General features: G+C 43.8%; 1 protein-coding gene across 3 annotated transcripts in view; it reads right to left on the bottom strand.

Annotated features, from left to right (window-relative positions):
• Positions 1 to 19,242, bottom strand: part of LOC8050645 (NPC intracellular cholesterol transporter 1) — a 108,135-nt gene that overhangs the window by 24,091 nt on the left and 64,802 nt on the right. For 2 of the 3 annotated variants that reach the window (XM_029968672.4, XM_029968666.4), the window contains 8 exons: positions 18,030 to 18,194; positions 10,991 to 11,405; positions 7,961 to 8,081; positions 6,241 to 6,512; positions 5,411 to 5,590; positions 4,888 to 4,951; positions 4,672 to 4,800; positions 1,272 to 1,454 (listed from right to left, as the gene is read on the bottom strand). In XM_029968672.4, the coding sequence (XP_029824532.2) occupies positions 1,272 to 1,454; positions 4,672 to 4,800; positions 4,888 to 4,951; positions 5,411 to 5,590; positions 6,241 to 6,512; positions 7,961 to 8,081; positions 10,991 to 11,405; positions 18,030 to 18,194 (1,529 nt within the window). The remainder of the gene's footprint in view (positions 1 to 1,271; positions 1,455 to 4,671; positions 4,801 to 4,887; positions 4,952 to 5,410; positions 5,591 to 6,240; positions 6,513 to 7,960; positions 8,082 to 10,990; positions 11,406 to 18,029; positions 18,195 to 19,242) is intronic. The other variant, XM_029968677.4, reaches the window with a different exon arrangement.

Raw genomic sequence — 19,242 nt, 5'->3', positions numbered from 1 at the left:
GATGTCCCAAAGATTATACAGATGTCTTTCCTCTCCCCCTTACATCTTTGTTTATTTTTACGTTTGTAAACTCCCCTTCCTGTATGAGTGATTGAGTGGAAAACCTCCCTAAGCACTTTCCAGCATTTCATGAATATAGCCTAACCTTCCAGGGGTGGTTCAAGGCACTGGTGACAGAAAACAAAAAGCCCAGAAAACCTTGTGGAAGGTAAAAGCTAAGGAATTAGGAATCCACACAGTGAATAGCAGGTGCCTTTATCACCTTCTATTAAAATTTAAAAAAACTTGGCTTGTGCAGCACAGACATTAAAAATTGTGCAGTCCTGCGTCGATACACAGCAGAGTCACAGTGGCAGCTGCAACATGTTTTGGCCAGGTCGTTGGGAATCGGCTTCGCGTTCGCAACCGGGGGGTGCGTGAACAAAAGCGTTCCGAGCATTTGGAGCATTTCGATACTGCACCTTTAGTAATGTGTAAACTGACTAAAAGCGAAACATGTCTCTTGAACACGTTCATGCAGAGCAGGTATACTACTAGCAATGTGGCTGTGATAACGGCCGCGGGTCGAAACACTCGGCCTTCTTCGCCGTGAGCTCCGACCTGTTCGTGAGGCGGAGGGCCGCCTGGCTTGGGGGGGCTCTCCTCTCACTCTCTCTCTCTGGAGGACCGATTTCCGTTCCCCCGCTCAGATGCGGATCACTGCTGACAGGCGAGGAGGTTTCGCCTCTTGTTTTCCCGCTTTCAGAAAAGGGACTCGTCCGGGTGACCGCGAAAGAGATAGGACGTGTGTCAGCGACTTCTCCGACGCTTCCCCGGTCTTGACTCTCCGGAACCCCGCGTCTGGCCAGGTAAGGACCTTTTCTTACCTTGCCGGCGCGGGGGGCATTTTGGAAGGGGACATTGTAGTTCATTTTAAGAGTGTTCTAATAAATGCTCTTGGACTCTGTCCTTACTCGGGTATGTGCGTCTTCTCTTCCGCTATATTCGAGAGAGTGAGACAAGGTAGACGATCATTGGCACCGACAGAGGTAATTAATCGAACCGACCCGCGGTAATGTAGCCTTAAACGTCGTCTATATTGCCGCGGAGATGTGGGGACCGCGGGCTACTAGGTTTGACGGCTCCTTTGAGATCGCCGCCGCTGTTGAGATAACCCTTTGGTTACTCTATCGGTACCTGTGTTAGTTGGTAGCTAGCAAATCCCACAAGTCATAACAGCGAGAGGTTCCAAAGGAAACACAAGCACCACGGGAGCATTTCTTTTGGCTCACCTGAAACTGCTGCACCAGGATGAAAATGTTGTCGACCCCAACAGCAAGCACCAGGAAGGGGATCACTTCAACAATGATGAGCGTGGCAGAAACGCCAAAGAAGCTGAAGATGCCCAGCGAGGCCACCACGGACAGAAGAACAATTATCACTCCAACCAGGCCCAGGGAAATCTTTGAGTCAATCTGATCCACCGCGGCGAGAGAGAGAAAACAAAAACGAGAATTAAGACTCAGCCCGCCGTCACACTGCTGCTTGAAACATTCCAACAGCTTGTAAGTGATGCAGAGTACAGTAAAGTTACCACACACTGAGCCTGTCTCAAACACAAAGGCATGTCTCTCACGTCCAGTTTGTTAGATACAAAAATTTTGTTTTTTTTGTTTTTCCCATTTGTGAATACCCGTCACAATTTGAGAGCGCAGCTCTTAGGCACCGATTCCCGTGTTTTGCGGCATCGGCGTCCCCTTTGCCATAACCGGAAGAGGAGGGGAGGGTGTGGAGGAAGATGAGGGGCGGGTACGGAGGAGGATGAGGGGAGGAGACAGAGGAGGCGGGGAGGGTACGGAAGAGGGGGATACAGAGGAGGAGGGTACGACGAAAAAGGAGGACACGGAAGAGGAAGAGGGTGCAGAAAGAAGGCTACGTGATCACGTGTGGTTACATGATCACGTGACCCTACATAATCATGTGAAGTCTATATTTGTATATACAGTAGAATCTCGCTAATTCAAACCTGCCGATAATTCAAACTAACATGTATGTCGCATCCTATGTGTTTCTAGAGGAAACTTTAGGTAATTCAAACTTTGCTCTATTCAAACTAATTTCCGGTCCCCCTTAAGTTTGAATTAACGAGATTCGACTGTGGTATACGTATATATATTTCTTTCTAAAATTCTTTAGCATGATATACTGCATGATTCTATTACCTCAAGAGCTGCACTCCTATCTCGCATTACAAAAATTTGTAAACGTCTTTCCTTTTTTAAGAACATATTGCAGTGTACTAGGAGAAGCACCCTGAGCCCCAACATGCCTAGTGCATGAGACATGTTTTGAGTGCTTTGATTTCGTTTCAAGCACATTTCAGCTCAATGTGCGCGTTCGGTATGTCACAAGTTTTCAAATTGGATTCCTAGGAACCCAGGGGTTCTCTCGAGAAACTCCCGGGGGTTTCTCGAGCTCCTCGATTTCCTCGGTCGTTCATGTACCTGAGTAAAGTGTGGCCAACATTTCCTAGCATGCACATTATTTTTTACAAAATCTACAGTGCTTTACGGTGTGAATGCTGAGACCAGAAAGGGTTTTTCGGCAGCAACTCAAGAAGAGATACTAGGCATTTCTTGGGATAGAAAAGGCATGAGAAACCATGCTGTATAAGGAGTATTCACTGGGTGCCATATTTGTGGGTACTGTCTAGAGTGCGTGCTCAGAACGAGCCTCCAATAATAGGCTGCTAAGACCGGCAATCCTAATAGTGTGGGATGCACGCTGCTAAAGAACCGTGGAAGCTCGCCATCAGCATGTGCTCAGCAGTCACGCACACAGCTATGGCCGCCAGTGAATACTTCCTATACTACTGTAGTGAAGCCTCAGCCTAACCAAAAAGACTCTTCCTCTCTTTGTAGTTTAAATTGTTTTTCTTTCTTCAGCTTACTGGCGTAGTTTGTTTTTTAAGCTTCGTGTCACTTTACCTTAAAGGGAAGCTACGGAGGTTCTTGAAAAAAAACGAGTTAGAAGTGAATTTTAGTGTATTTTTACCCCGTGAACCCGAACATCCAAACCATTTGCTGCGCAAGTATTGTTTAACACGAGAAAACGTAAAAGACGGTCGCTGTATGTGACGTCATCGACGGATCTTGTGGCTGCCCAAGGCTGGGGAGGCGGGGCTTCGGACCTATTTTGAAATTGCTCCGATGGCTCTCCGGCGCGTCGCAATGAAACATAATTGTGATTTCTGTTACTCTAAAGGCCAAATGAACGCAATTGAAGTGTTTTTTCTCAAATGCAGAAGTGCCCCATCTTCCCCTTAATTAAGTGAAAACTTAGTTTCCATTAGAACATTTTCAGCTTGCCTCCTCTCTGCTGGATTAACTACAAAACACTCTTCACTTGCTCCTGCCCTCCCAGTAACCTTCTAAATTAGTCAAATTTGTCAAGTAGCAGACTGCACTAAGAAGCATTTCTCTATTATATGTAGGGTTCGGAGTTTTCGGTTTAAACCAATAAAAAACGATAAAAGTACGCCGAATTCATTTTTAAAAAATTCAGTTTTAACCTAAAAAGGTCAGTTTTTAGGTTCGTAATTTTCGGTTTTAACCGATAAAAACCGATAAAAGTATGTCGAATTCATTTTCTAAAATTCAGTTTTAACCGGAGAAGGTCACTTTGACCTTCCAGTCGTACCGCAGAGCCGTGGCAAGAAAAGTGGAAAGACAGTGTCTATCGAAACATGTCCGAATGTATGGGATACACGGATGCTATCACGACGTTTTGGTTTAATGCGCGCATCATCGATCGGAACGTGAAGTCTGAAATGCGTAATGACTTCGCCATGTACGAGCGTGTTTTCGAACTTGTTGTAAGGAAAACTGACTTCGTGGAAGCTCTGCATATTGTGTTGCGCTTCAAAACGTCGCAGCGTGTCTTTCTTGGCGGTCACAATTGGTTGATTGGCCGATTTTGGCTCAGGCAGTGCTTCATCTCATCAGCCTGCCAGTGACCAGTGAGTGGGCATTCTCAAAGCTCAGGGTCATATTAACAGGAAACAAGAGTCCGGATCAACGATCGAGAACCTGGAAAAGCTAAAGTACACGTGTGTGCACGATAATAAGATCACATAATCCTGATGCACAGAAGGTGAAGTTCCATGTTTTTTTGGCATAGGCTTTGTATCGGACTTGTTTGTACTTCTGAGTTTTTTTTTTTTCTTGTTTCTTTTACAGTTGCACACATTTGCCAAATAAAGTGTCTATTTATTTTTCAGTGTATCGGTGCCGTTATTCTTTGAGTGATCACAAATATCAGAGCTAGAAGGATCATCTGATCCAGTGTCGGTTGGTGTTTATTTTATATTCACCGAAACAAGCCGATAAACTTTTGTGGGCATAAATATACGCCGAAAAAAGCCGTAAATTCGTTTTTCAAATAAACACCGAAAAAAGTACGCCGAATTTTGAAAAAATAGAAACCGAAAACGCGGAACCCTAATTATATGTAACACCATTGTTTGGCGAGTATTACACCCCGTGTTCTTCCTACATCACTCTCGAAACTGCAGACACTTCAAAACTGAAATAAAAGAATTAAAAGGCTCCAATCTCGAGTTGGGACAGACTTCAATGCACGTCAAGACACCACCCCAACTCGTCGGTCTAAAGAAAAGTCAAGCAGCCTCACCAAAAGTCTACTGCAACTGTTGATGTCGCCCAGCGCAATGGCGATGTAGGCGAACATGATGACGTAGCTGATGCCAACCGTCACGACGTCAGAGTGACTGCCTCGCTCCAGTTCGTCTTCGATAGATCTCTGACGGACACACAAGCAAAGGGGCGAAGTAAGTCACGCGTACGAGCAACAACAAATACAGAAAAGAAGGTGAGGAGCGCCGCTCACCTCAGCCATGAAGGCAACAGTCATGACCTCGGTGTTGTTGTAGTTCTTCATGAGCTTGACGAACCTGTAATCGTCGGCAACAAAACGGAAGTTGTTTCAACTTTAAAGACAATCTTTGTACTGAAATCAGCTTACACGGTCCAACTCAAGTGCCGGGGTAGGCATTTTTAATGCATGCTTACAAACCAACCATGATAGACTGCAGATTTATGTGCCGCACTCCTTTACACGTTATGGTAGACACAGCAGCAGACGTTACGAGACATCTCGGCCAATCCAGAGCTACGAACGTACCACGTGACTACGCGCCCCGCCTGTCTCCGTGCCTCTCCTGAACGTCACGTGACACTCACATGGCACTGGACTCGCTTTGACTACTCGAATAGCCTTCTGCAGTTCGTTGTGAAATGGAACACGTAAATTTTGCAATTCGTTTACAACTTTCCGGTCCCACAAGTAAAGCTTTTCCTCTGTGATGTAGTGACCGCCTGCCGCTTTGTGACCAAAATTGAGGGAAACTCACTCTTTCTCCCAGGCGAGGGCAGGGTACTTCTTCTCTACGTCGTTGAAGTTGTTCACCGGTATGGTGATTACCAGAGCAGAGGCCAGGTGAAAGTCACTCCCATTGAATCCCCCCAGAACCAGGGAGATGTCATCGATCGGTCCTCCATACTTGGCGAAGCAGTTGACGTCAGACGGAGTTCTTGAGGGGAAATAAGAGGAGGAAAGAAGTGTTATAATGATTTGATTCTTGGCTATACCGTACACTGCCGTTAATCCAAACTCCCATAATCCATTTGGCTATTCCAAACAAACCCAAAATATCTGGTTGACTGTCTATTATTAGGTTAACTGTAAATAGTTTAAAATTCAAACAGAAAACATGGCTGGCCTTATGAAGAAGCGAAAATTGGCAGCACTGCTATACTCTACTCGTAGAATCAAAAAGATTTAGATAGCCACTCCCATCGTTGTCATCTCCTGAACCGTAGGACTTCATTTGCAATTTTATTACAACTCAGAAGTGAGCAACTACTAGAAGGTATTGTCAGTTCTCCGACAGGACTCATAAGCGTAAATAAGCACAGTTCCCTTATATTTACTTACTAGCATTGGTGTTTCCCTCTAATTTCCTGCATAATTCAAATTTTTAATAAAATTCAGACAGAATTTGACTTTCTAATCATTGTTACGCTAAAAGAAGTTGAGGTAACTAACTTCCCACTGGCTGAACAAACACACAGCAGAGTGACTTTTTTTCAAGGGAGACGTGCCCTTCCCCAACTACGGGTCAGCATTCCATGAAATCAAACTCGGACCGGGACGAGTTGTGCCAAGGAAAGGTCTGCCTACTTGCTGCAGTGTTCGAAGTGCTTGAGGTAAGAGAGCGGATCCAACTTGTCCGTCAGGTTGAGCTTGGACGGGTCGTCTTGGTAGTAGGCGAAGATGCTCTGCACCGAACAGTGCCTGTTCAGCGGGGACAGTGGGGACAGGCAGACGTCCTGAATGGTGACGTTCTTCACGTCCTTCGGATCCAAAACCTCTTCTTCCAACTCGTGGATCGGCGTCCCATCGAGACGCAGCCTGCCCACCACTGCTTCCACTGCCAGCTGCAGCCTCAGGGCCTGTCGAGGAGACACGAAACGGCAGTCAATTTACCGTTTCGTCATCTCGCACTATGAGAAAACACTTTACGGGGCAACACGCTGCCGCTAATGATCACAAGTGACGATGTTACCGATGACGGATGCCAAGTAAAGACTTCGACGAAGAAAACGGCAGGATGGAGAATAAAAATCGAGGCAATTAAAATTGCAACTTAAATTATGATGTAGATTGCGATTCTAAATCACACCAGTTTTGCACTTATGATTTACATCCAACCTTTCCCTCACAAATAATTCCTAAAATATCTAGTATTTTACTTATAGTTTCCCTCTCATTTGATACTTTCTAATTGCAGTTGCTTTGTGTCTAAATCCAATAATCATCAAGCGAGACTGACTGTGGCAGAATGTACACGAGCAAAAGGCAGTGCTCTTCTGAGAAAATCCGGACATTGAGCATTCCTTCCTATCTTCCACTGTGTCAGTTACGTAGTGTTTTATTACAAGGAACCCATAATGCAAAAGAAAGAAACAGAAACAAGAAAAGCAATGCCATATAGCAAGCAAAACAAAATTGAAAAAAAATGCTATTAAAGCTTTTTCACATAAAAAAAAAAAAAGAATCAAACTGCTTTTTGTTGTTACAGGGTTTGAAAGACGGACCAAAACAAAAGACTAAAAAGCTTGACGAGGCGGTGGTCCCTTACAGTTTTCAATAAGTAATCTGACGAATTGATTGATCAATGTGACTTGTTTAAAGGTGCATCAAAAGATAAATAATAACTTTATTTCTAGCTACAGTATTTATATCAAAATAATCTGATTTAAAACAAAGAAACATGCTTCTCTTTTTTTTATGTCAGAATTCTCTCTTTTTTTTTTTACAAGAAGTGTTGAGACTTGCAGCATTGCACTTACTGGCACAACAGTACAGACGATTTTAGTTACTGCCTTATGCACACTACTATCTTTGTCCTCTGGGCTGTGGAACATGTCCTAAGCACATTCACTAGCTCTTTTCTGTAAAATATCAGACACTGACTGCCAGCCCAGTGACTTGACAGTTCCTGCCTAGGTGATAAACGCTGGAAAGGTTCCATAGTCACGTTCCATATAGTAAAAATGATATGTGGCAGGAAATAATAATACAAACCCCCCTCCCCATGTAATGTGCATTGTAAATATATCGGGGTGTGGTAAGAAACACTTTGTTTAAATGTAACCCTACAAGATAAAGACTCCAACAAAACGGTGTCACTTGATAATGTATCACAAGTGACAGTTTTAGCATTTATTTGTCGCATATATAGATGTACAAATAATTCATTACAAATATGAAGATGACTGGTCATATATGATGAATCAGGGTGATCTACAGTAAACAACACCGCTGATCTCAAATCATAAATACATAGAAATACACTAATGAAACCTTTACGTAGGTGGTACAAAAGCTTATAACCCACCTCCATCATGAAATTCTTCTCGAATGCCGGCCCAAATGTTCTGTTTACTCCATCCGTCTCCAGCACAAAGAACTGCTGGTTCTTGGGACGGAGGATTATCTGCTCCACCCGGTAGAAAGGACTGTAACAAGAGAAAAAAATGCCAAAATCAATGGTGCAATCAATTGCTGTTCTGGTAGAGGTACCAGAACAGCAATTTACCAAGATAAATGTTTTAAATTTCCATTTTTCTGGCAAGATGCCAAAAACAGAAGATAATTACAACATTGTTTGTTTGTCACTCCTTGGCCAGAAAAGGAAAAAAAAACACTTCTATGAAAGGGTAAATATGCAGGCAAACTGGTGAATGACCTCCACACTTCAACCCAAAACCCAAAACAAAGTAAAAAAAAAAAATTGAGAGACCTTCCACCTCGTGAAGAGGGAAGTCCGGCGAAGCTGGCGCTATGGTGGGATTTGCTATGTCGGGCTGGGAGCAGCCGCAACGGCGGTTTCACATTGGCGCATTGCCCCTTCTTGCTGGTTTCACATTGGCGGCGTGCCCATTCTCACTTTTGGGCGCGCCGACGCTCCTCGTACTCCTGCTGGTCCTCTTCCGAACTTACAACACGGGTACGACCCATGTGAAGTCTGAACTCCAACTAATAAGGACAGTGGCGCGATCTTTTGCCGGTGGCCGCCGAAGAGCGCACAGCATTGCGTAATGTCAATGGGGAGAGAGACGCCGCGCGTGCGGTGCCGGCGTCTGCAGCACTAACTGTACAAAAGTGTTGGTACACGCTTCATTCAGCACCATGGCTTGGTTATCTAGGAGGTGTTGTGCGGCGCCTCCTCCTCTCTGGCTTTGCGCCAGCTGCGCGCCTGATTTTGCCGAAAACAAAGGGGCTTGTTTTGACGAAAACTTTGCGGTGTCTGTCAGTTTGTCGGCACCAGGGAGAGAGGGAGAGGTTGACGTATGCTGACGTCAGCACTTCGGACCAATGGGAGTGCTGCACGCATCACCCTCTCCCACTCCTTCTCCCCATCTCCCCTGCACTGATAAACAAAGGGCACCACCGGGTTTTTGTCAAAATGAGCTTTCTTATACCGACGCATAAAATAAAAACTTGTCTTGATTATTTTTATAAACCCATGGTATCGCAAGATTACCTGGAGAAGCACACTTTGTCATTCGGAAGCCACCTGCGCGCGCCAACTGTCGCTTACTGCCACAGGCTCCCTTTAGTTAGTCTAGCTGCTTGAGCTCCTGTTCGCCTTCTCTAAGTGGTGCAGAGTAAAGGTGACTAGTTGCGGGTCACATGGTCAAGGGTTTGATTCCCGCTGTGCCGCTTGGTAAATCTTGCTAATTATGATTAGTTACGATTACTTGCGTTTAGGTGTGGGTCTGCATGCTTGAGGGGAAACAATGCCCTTAAAAACACAAAAATATATATATTTTTTTTAACGCTTGGCAGGCATTTATCATTTTGTCCTGAAGCATTTTTGTGAAATAAGTCTCTCTTCTCTTGATATAGTGTATTGGAAACAAGGTAAAATGGGTCTGTGGAATTTTTTTGTTATTATTTCTGAGTGAACCAGTATTTACAGATTTTGTTATTTTATGGAAGCCATATCTCCACTTGTACATACAGTGATTGGGGTTTATTCACCAAAAGCATTCAATGGTTTATTCACCAAAAGCTATGCATCTGCTTTCATAGGTGTATGTGTGATGTGATGTATGCAATAAGGAGTAAAAACATATTAAACATGGTATTAGGCTTTTTTTCAGGTGCCTCTTAGGTATCCTGCAATAAATCATTTTGAAACTGCAAAATACAAAAGTATCGTAAAAAGCCTATAAATCCTTCTAGAACTTTCAATTTTACCTCATTGGATTCCGCAGACCTTTAAGCATACTGATATATGTTTATTTTTTATTTCAATATTTCAATTTGTCTTAAAGGAGCACTAAGAATGTTTCTGAGGTCGTCTGTTCTTGCTGATAATTTATCTTGCTGGCTCCAAGCATCCTAGAAATCGAAACATTATGCTTGTGCGACGTCTATTTTCCTACTAAAAATTTCATTGAAATTTGTGGCACTCCCCTTCCCACGTGGAAAAATCTAGAGCACAAAATCCAGCAGATGCGTCACCGCTGCCTGCACCTCCTCTGCCTGCAATTGGGTGATGCACGCTCGTCGTCATGCTGCCGGCACCTCCACTGAATTCTGTGCTCCAGGTTTTTCCGCTTAGAAAGGGGCATGGCACAAACTTCTATCACATTTTTAGTAGGAAAATAAACTTCGCACGAGCATAATTTTTTCATTTCTGGGACTTGTAAGTTTCTATCAGAATGAGTTATCACCAAGAACAGACTATCTCAGACGCGTCTTTAGTGCACCTATAATCCTTCCTATAATCTTTTCAAATTAAACTTTCAATATCAACAGAACAAGCTAGGTCAAATCAAGACCAAGTACGTATTTGTAGTCAGATGTAACAGCAGATAAGCTATGTAAATTTGATTTGAACTGAATAAGAAGTTATGTAAAAAAAAAAGAACTCTAGAAGCAGTGCTGCCCCTTAAGCCTATGGCAGCTTGCTCTTTGAGGTCAATGGAATTGTTTTATGTCGACGGGCACTCCCAGCTCTCGCCCGTCACCCGAATGTAAGCTTCGTTTAATGGTGTTTCGTCACCTTCCATGGACATGTGTATGCCTTCAAGCTATTTTAAAAACTCAGCACTGTCAGAACTATATAAAATATGCAATATTAAGTCTTTTTTTTACTTTGTCTGGCATTTTTGTGTGTATAATGTTAAAGCGTTTGATGTGCACGTGTGCATTTCTTTTTTGTCTGTGTTGCGATGCACCACTGGGAAGGCACGTTGCTCTTGGCAGGCATCAATAAATAAACATAAACATAAGCATTATCTGCTATGGGCCAAGTTAACTTTAAGCTACCTCGGCCCGCACATAACTTTTTCACACGAAATCGGGCCCATAAACATATTCCACGTCAAAAAAGAAAGGCAAAGCAGAGGCTCACCCAAAGTGACTGTTGAAGTAGTTCATGTGTTTCCTGGCCAGACTGCTATGTGACACCCACAGGTCCACGGGGTTCGTAGTCACAGTAAACTTGAGCAGACCCAGAGACAGGAGGACGCTCACAGCCAGCGCGGCGATGAGCACCAGGAGGGGGTTGCGGGCAACAAAGAGGCCCCAGCGGTGGAAGCCGGCCTGCAGCAGTTGTTCCATGGTGGCCCCGAACGACGAGAGCGTGCGGACGTGCGGCTCCTCCGCGGGGGGCTTCACCGCGCTGCCGTTGGCGTTGCCGTTGGCGACGCTGCCGTTGTTGACCGCGTCTCCGGACAGCGGCGGCGGCCGGAGCGAGATAGGAGAGCCGGGAGGAGATGGTGTCGGGGAGTCCACGGCCGAGGCGTTGGTGAAGCCGTTGGAGCTGACTGCAAAGCGGTGGTTATGTCAAGAGGAATCCACGAGTCTGCGACCCTGGTTTAGACGGCGAAAGATGAAACGCCGAGCAAGATAAAGGGGAAATTTAAGTTGGGGAACAGAGGTGAAGCGACGCGATGTGACCCCCCTCCCCACAACCCAAGGGCATCTTTTTATACGGAATAATAGACATACAACAGCTTCAATTAGGAAAAAATTTACAATATACCGTAAAATACCGCAGAGGTGCCCACTTTGTACAAGTGCCCACTATTAACATTTCCCAAACTCGGGAATTCCGCTAATTATACGTGAAGTGCCCAATTTGACCAGACAAGCGCCCATGTCTAGATTAACTCAGTTTTCAGTGGAAGTAGGATAGGCACTCCCCCAGTATTTTATGGTGGATCTAGGCAACGCTTCCCCCGTGACAAGGCATCCGTCCGTGACGAGACATTGACGTCTGTTTGTGACAAGACATCCGTCCGTGATGTCAGGTCTCTTTGGTGACCTCCACCAAGCCCAACCCGTAAATCCGCCCCTGGCGAGATTGACTGTGACAGTGAACACTGAGAAATGCCGACGGTGGGGTCGTGTAAATAATACAGCGGTTGGGAGGAAGGAGATTCTGAAATTTAGTTGAAAGTGTGGTGCAAAACAAGATATAAAATAGAGCCCCTCCACAGTAAAGGCAGATATATAGAGGATATGGATACAATGAGACAAAGGTGAAGTATATTAGTGATACAGGCACAGATGTTTAATTGTTAAGTTAATTTCTCCTGCGTACCAAAACAACCATGATGTTTTGCCTGGCTACTGTGAAGATACTGATGTAATGAAAACCATTTCGGTAAAACTGACGTTGCCGTGAGAAGGGTACATTCTATCGAGTCCTTCCTTCTAACTTTTTGACAGACCTATTTCTTTTTATTTGTGTGAATTTATTCATGGAATGGTAGGGTCATTTAAATTCTGTTGAATCTACACCGGGCAATGCTCCAATTCCTCAACCTTTTTTTCTTGGAGACCACGAGAAAGGAAAAAGAGGGATTGCAAGAATGCCACTGGCCCAACAAATTTCTGGTGCAAGGGTGGAATTTACTTCAAAGTGAGCTCACAAAGAGAAACCAAAATACTACTTCTCAACTGTCCTACTGCACAAGCTGCATTTCGTGCACACACGCATGCATCCATCTCAGCCATCCGCTAAAAACGAGCAGGCGACTAATTCCCCGAACAGGCGCACAAGCTCTCTTTCCTTTTGTTGACAAACATGCACTGCACTCTTCAGGTTCCGTGCATTTTTGCCGACAAAGGGAAAACCTTTCCCTGAGAATACCAAAAGTCAGGGCACACAATACTCCCCCTCCGAGTGCTCTGTGCTCCAGCCGACAAAGTAAAATTCATTTTGAATGTCCTGTGGCATCTCCCCCCCCCCCCCCCCCCCCTCTAAAGAAAAAAAAAAAGAAAAAGAAAGAAAGAGAGATTAAAAGCCAGACTAAAACACTAAATTTCCCCTGAATGTGTCTGTTTCTTACTTGTGTTCCTCAACCTCAGGTAACTTTCTTTTTTTTTCTTTTCAGTTATTTTGGGCAAGCATTTCTTCAGTCAGACCTTGTGGCACAGTTACGGCTGAGAAAAAACAAGTTGTCAACAAAGAGTTATGCTCGAACGATTACCTAACCTGGCAAAGCAGTTTCAAACTCGCTTTGTAGAAGTTATGCAGCTACTACAGCTTGTTCGTTGTAGCTAACTGCGTCGTCGAAACCTAGTCTTGCGTGGTCTTGGCTCCCCATTGGTCGGCTCAAGTCGGGGAGTGTTGCATTAGGCAAGCATGCAGGAAAATTAATAAGCGATACCCATGGCCCAGAAAAGGCAGAGGAAAAAGCTTCTTCGCAGAGTTAGGAACAAATCGCTTTGATTGCAGCAAACACACACGGCAACAAAGTGATGCATGCCTAAAGTCAAGCAAACATGGAAACATTTACGAAACTGACATGTAGCACTGCAGCTAAATGAATGATGAATGAAGTAGCGTCACTGTACTAATAAATAAACCTGCTTATAGCACTGCAGAACAGCTTGTATGAGGTTAAACCCCAGTTGCTTCCCTAATAGCAAGTTCCTGTAAAGATTTAGCTCTTATTTTCTTCCCCTTTTTTTTTAAAAAAAAAAGGCAAGCTGTGACATTTATTATGAAATTTACAGATATGGACCTAACTTATGCCAACTGTGACACTCCATATATTGCAAACATTAGGACAAAAGAAATATTCCAAGAAGCAGGACTAAAATTGCCATACTTGCTGCCCACTGTGAACTTCATATCAGCAAAGTAATCCTACCATTAGTTATGAATCCTTTTCAAAAGGCTCTCAAAATGGCTTACTCTTAGCTTCTGTCTCTCAATACTCCCAAGACAAGGTTGTTTGTGGTCTCACAGAGGCTTAAAAACTCATTGCACAAACATTTCAAATGCATCCAGCTCATGCAGAAAAAGAATGGGGTGAGTTTAAGACCTATAGCAAAAGTTCTTGAAATGCAAAAAGTGGAAGGCCAATGGTAGCTGGACAACACAAGACAACTGTGCTATGGACATTCACCTTGCATTGCATTCAATGGTAAGCACATTCAAAAGCATGAGTATAGCAGCTGCTGCACAGGAGTTAGTCACGGCCGAATTGCTGTTGTATTATTTCTTTTGCTATTTGCCAAGCAAAGCAGACACCTATCTTAGTAGTTCCTTGCTTAGCTCTTGCAGAATGAAGCAAGTAACACAGATAGCAGTCAAGCAAATTTTGAGTGTCAGGTACAATAAAGAATGCTGAGAAACTTTTCTGTAGCAGAAGTTTAGCCCCCTGAACGGGTGGGTATCTTGTTGTTCGCAAGAGATGCTGATCATCTGCGAAGAATGCTGCTGAACTCACCACTATGCTTCGCAGCAAGCAAGATTTTGAAACAAAAATTACTAGCGTAGTCTCCCTGAAAATGTTGTCACTTTTTCAGTAGTGAAAAATAGATCTAGGTATTTACCTTGAGTTTCATATTTTATAATATTTCATGTCGATATACTTCTAGTATTGACAGTTCACTTGTTAATAATGTTGTATATATGTATATATACTCAGTGTTGGGTAAAGTACACCTAAAATATACTTGAAGAAAGGTGCAAAGTAAATGAGAGGTGATGTACTTCAAGTAGTAAGTACACCTGGCACAACATGCTTGAAGCACTCTAAATCCAACATACTTTCAAAGCAAAGTACAAGTACTTTTTAACATAATCGTTCATGATGCCCTTTCATTCCCCTATAATGCTTTTATTTATGGGTATGCATTGTCTCGGGGGTGATCAGGGGTGCAGGAGTTTTTTTCGGAAATGGTGGCAAATACTGGATAAAGTCAACTGGTCACAGAGTAATTATTTTCGGAAATGGAACTAAATCCAGAAGTCCCTCAGACTTCTGAATTTGGCGCCACTTACACAGACTTGCACCCAAGGGGTTTACTAAAAGAGGGCGTGATGTCATATTCATAGCTTAAGCAATCAATTCTCAGGTGAACGAGAGTCCTCTCTTAATATTTTTAACCTTCTCGCTTGCACTGACCGATCGAGAAATAGCGGGAGTTTAAAATGCAGCAGAAAAGCCGATCCCAGTACGAACGGAGCGATGTGTCATCTGCTCGCATTTCTGGTGACAGTAGACCATCCTCCCAGTATTATTTCAGAGTTAACAAAGTTAAGCATCATTTTGTGATACAAGTTTAACAAGACCAAATTTTGGGGATGAACTTGGAAGTTAGGAGTGGTACTTCACTTGGAAAGTACTCGACGAAAAATACTTTAGGTAAAGTACAAGCACATACCCAGAAAATGCACTTCAAGTAAAGTAAATTTTTCCTAAAACTACTTGAAGTAGTACTTTAAGTACAGTGTATTTGAAATACTTCCCAACACTAATATACCATATATCACAACATTGATTACCAGTTATATATTTGTTTAGATGAATGTATATGCAATTATAGATCATGTATATTTTCACTACTTTTCAAAATTTCTTGCTTTCACCCTCATGCAAAAGCATGCATGTAATGCATGCCTTTAAAAAAAATTAATCAAATGCAAAAAAAAAAAAGTTACATTATTGAATGCTATTACCACTACCCCAAAAACAGTCACCTACAGGAATGTACCTGCAAGATCTGATGCAGAAGTTGCATTCGTTCAAAGCATTCAATAAATTGTACCACCACTTGTTAAGTAACAAACGTCTCGAATGTCTAGAAATAAGCAAAGAAATAAATCTTAGTAGAAGAGGGCAACAGGAGCACAACCAATGGAGGTCAATCTCACCATAGAGAAGTGTAAGTCACCAAGTTTGGTGATTTCTTACAGAAGCCACTTGTTTTAACAACCTCTACAGTTATAAAAGAATTGGCTTCTGTCACTATGCTAGGGCAGCAACGCAAGTTTTAGGGCATGCACAAAAACACACAGACGTCACCAATAGACAACAAACAAACAGAGTCACATCACACCAATATTGCATGCCAAACCGCAGAAAACATGTGGCAGACAAAATGTAAAACGAACAGGTCCTTCGAAGGGGGTCACCTTCTGTCTTTTGAAGGCGTTGAGGCATTACCACACCCATTAGCAGTTGCACACAGTAGGTTAAAACTTTACAGCGAACGGTAGATTGGACGGTCACCCTTTCTGTCCTCGCAACCGAAATCGTTGAGAGTGCCCACAGATGGGATTGCTGCGCGTTTCCTTCTGCCGATTGGGTTCCTGAACAGGGTGCCGACGGAGCTAGGGGTTCCTCAGAGTGCCCCCATGGAAACTTCAAGTTCATGACTTTTCCTGCTTGACCCCGTCCCCCATGTGCTTTTTCAGTTTAAGCCCTATTTTAGAAGACCTGAGCGTCTAATGCATAACTATGAGCAAAACACTCCCCCTAATATGTTCATTATTATTATTTACAAGCTGCGTAGGCTTCTGTACTGCTTTACTGCATCAATGCTGAAAGGTGTTCCTCAACTGCCACTCAGGGCAGGTGCGGGCTACTCGAGATAAAGAAAAGTTTGAAAACTCCATTCTGCGGCAAGCTTCCGAGTTTACAATGGATACCGCTTTGGGACTTCCCGTGTGTTGTCGTGCTGGACAAAACGCAACCACCTTTATGCGGAGAGAAAGTCGTCTGCTTCTTGTGCTAGGGTTGCGGTGACGTCAGAACGATGCCGAGCTCCCATTGGCTCCGATTGAAAGGATAGTGGGTGGACCGCAATGTTAGATGCATTCAGGTCTACCAACCATTTTTTTCAATCGGTCAATAAGAGCTCGGTGTTTTAATATCATTGCGACTCCTTTACAAGAAGCAGACGAACTTGCGCTACGCATAGTGAGCAGCAGGCGAAAGTGCCCGCCACTATTTGTCGGACCTTTGTTAAGCGAGTCCAAAAGGTTTCGCAGATGCGGAAAACCTCAAATTACAAACACGGGGCCTAATTAATTTGTGGCACAAGTTCAAACAACCCTGGCCCCGTCTGGCCAGTGCCAGGGCAGCGAAAGAGAACGCTTCAGGGCGGGAACAGAGACGTCACAACCCAACTGCACAGAGTTGGCACACTCGTGAAACACACACTGGCACAGCACGCCACAGGTCGGTGCCAAAACCACAACACACAGGCACCAAAACACTGGCTACGTGTGCAAAAAAGAACACAAAGAAAGACGGCACCCATGAGCAGAGTTGGTAAAGAGGGAGGATAGCGAGCCTAGTGCACTAAAAGCAAAGATGCAACTAGGCGAGCAGCTCGCAGGATGAGAAATTTTAGGGCGGGGCCAGAAAAATTAGGCACATTGTTAAATGGCAAAGTTACATTAGCAAATTTTAATCAAAAAGGAAAGTGTAAACGGAAAAGATAAACTGGGACAACAGAAAGTTTAAAAAAAAAAAGAAGCGAAAATTAAGGATGTCTGCAGAGGCAGCCAAAAAACAAGGGGGTCAGTAAAGCTCTTCCTGAAGTGAACTGCACAAATGAGACCAAACTTGGCCAAACTTCACTGCAGAGATCGATGGAAAGAACCTCTCCAAACGTCCTTGGCAGAATATTTTCAACCATTTCGCTATCATCAAACAAAACTTTTGAACCTGCAAACGGTCATGACTGTTCTTCTAAGCATGACATGCAGCTGAAAGTCAGCTATAAAGGGAGTAAAGAACAACATGCATCACCATCTCTGTTTTGTCCATTTCTCACTGTTTTCTTCCTTACGATCGCTACTTAAGCTAGTTGCTATTTTTGATGGGGCTCAAACAAATCGTAATTTCAAGCCGGTTAAATAAAAAAAAATAAAAAAATCTGTTTTTTTTTTTCTAGCTGAGCTTACTGCAAGGGAGGTTACTACCAACAGAAAGGAAGAGGCCCCCAGGCAGCAGAGATGTCCTGCAAACATCCACACAACATCTACAGAACGTGGGGACATACACAGAAACATGTACGCTGTCAGGAGACCAAAGGGGCAGCAACGGAGAAGAGGAGAGGGCAATGCAACAGAGAGAGAAGTGGCGAGCAGGGCAAGCAAGGCAACGGGCCCGACGTCCTGGGGACGTAGCACAACGTACTTGAGCGCTTTGACCTGAGGGGCTCCACCTCCTCAAGGGAGCCAAGATCCACAGCCGCCAACAAAACGGAACGGGCCGGTTTGGTTGGCCGGTGCAGCGGCATCCTGATAATGTCATTGTTGTTGCCGCTCGTGTCGGAAACACTGGACTCCGATGAGCCTGACACTGTTAGGATGGGGAGCGAGGAGAGTGGTGGGAGGATGGACACGCGGGGACCCACAAGGAAGGCAGGGCAAAGAGGGACATGGGAGAGGGAGAGAGAGACGCTTTGTATCAATCGTCGTGCAAAACTGCGAAACTATGGCCTTGTCTCCTTAAAGAGCCTCTGACAACACATTCCTGCATGCCTGCTATAGAAACGCAGCACATAAGAGTCTGACAATCGAGGAAACACGTCTGAAAGCTATTATGTGTTATTATACGCCTGACCATTATTTATATGTGTCCCCGCCTACTTTAACGCCCTTTTGGACACTGCAGGTAATAAATTAATAAATAAATTAAAGGGAAACCAAAGCGGTTCTGCATTTGAGGAAAACCACTTAAATTGTCTTCATTTGACCTCTAAAATCACAAATATAATTTTTTTTTTTTTTTTTTTTGTTTGGTGCACGGAGGCTGCAAAGATCAATTTCCAAAGTACAGCTGAAGCCCCCCTCCTTCCTGGGGCACGACGTCGTATTAGGAGTTTTTGCAATCTCCGCCCTTACGCATCTACAATGAAGCTATGCACACGCAGTCTTGCTATTTTCAAGAAGGTTTGAAAGAGACGTCACGACTGGTGTAAATGCGGGGGAATATAGCTGGCAAGCTTGCAATCACCAGCGCTACCCACACGAGTAACACGAGCTTGGCGGCACAAAGATCCTAGTATGACATCACGACTGTCGGAGGTTTTTCGTGTTTTCTCGCATCTATAGTTACATCTTCGGGGAAAACAAACGTGATATTCAGATTCACGGGATAAAAACACGCCAGAATTTACCTCTCACTCGTTTACTTATTTCAAGAAGTGTTTAAGCTTTTCTTTAATTAATAAAAGCAAAATCACAAGGTGGTGAAACACGCAACACCAAAACTACTTCAATGTGGCCAGCTGCTAAACAAATGTCCGTTAAATGTCTCTTAATTGCGATACTATAAAATAGAAGTTGCTCACCGGAAATCTAAACATATAATCCTTTAGTATAAGTAAGAAAACATATAGTAATCG

Source organism: Ixodes scapularis, unplaced genomic scaffold, assembly GCF_016920785.2.
Source record: "Ixodes scapularis isolate PalLabHiFi unplaced genomic scaffold, ASM1692078v2 PGA_scaffold7__128_contigs__length_106722199, whole genome shotgun sequence".
Taxonomy (NCBI): Eukaryota; Metazoa; Arthropoda; class Arachnida; order Ixodida; family Ixodidae; genus Ixodes; species Ixodes scapularis.
This window is presented reverse-complemented; position numbering and strand designations above follow the sequence as displayed.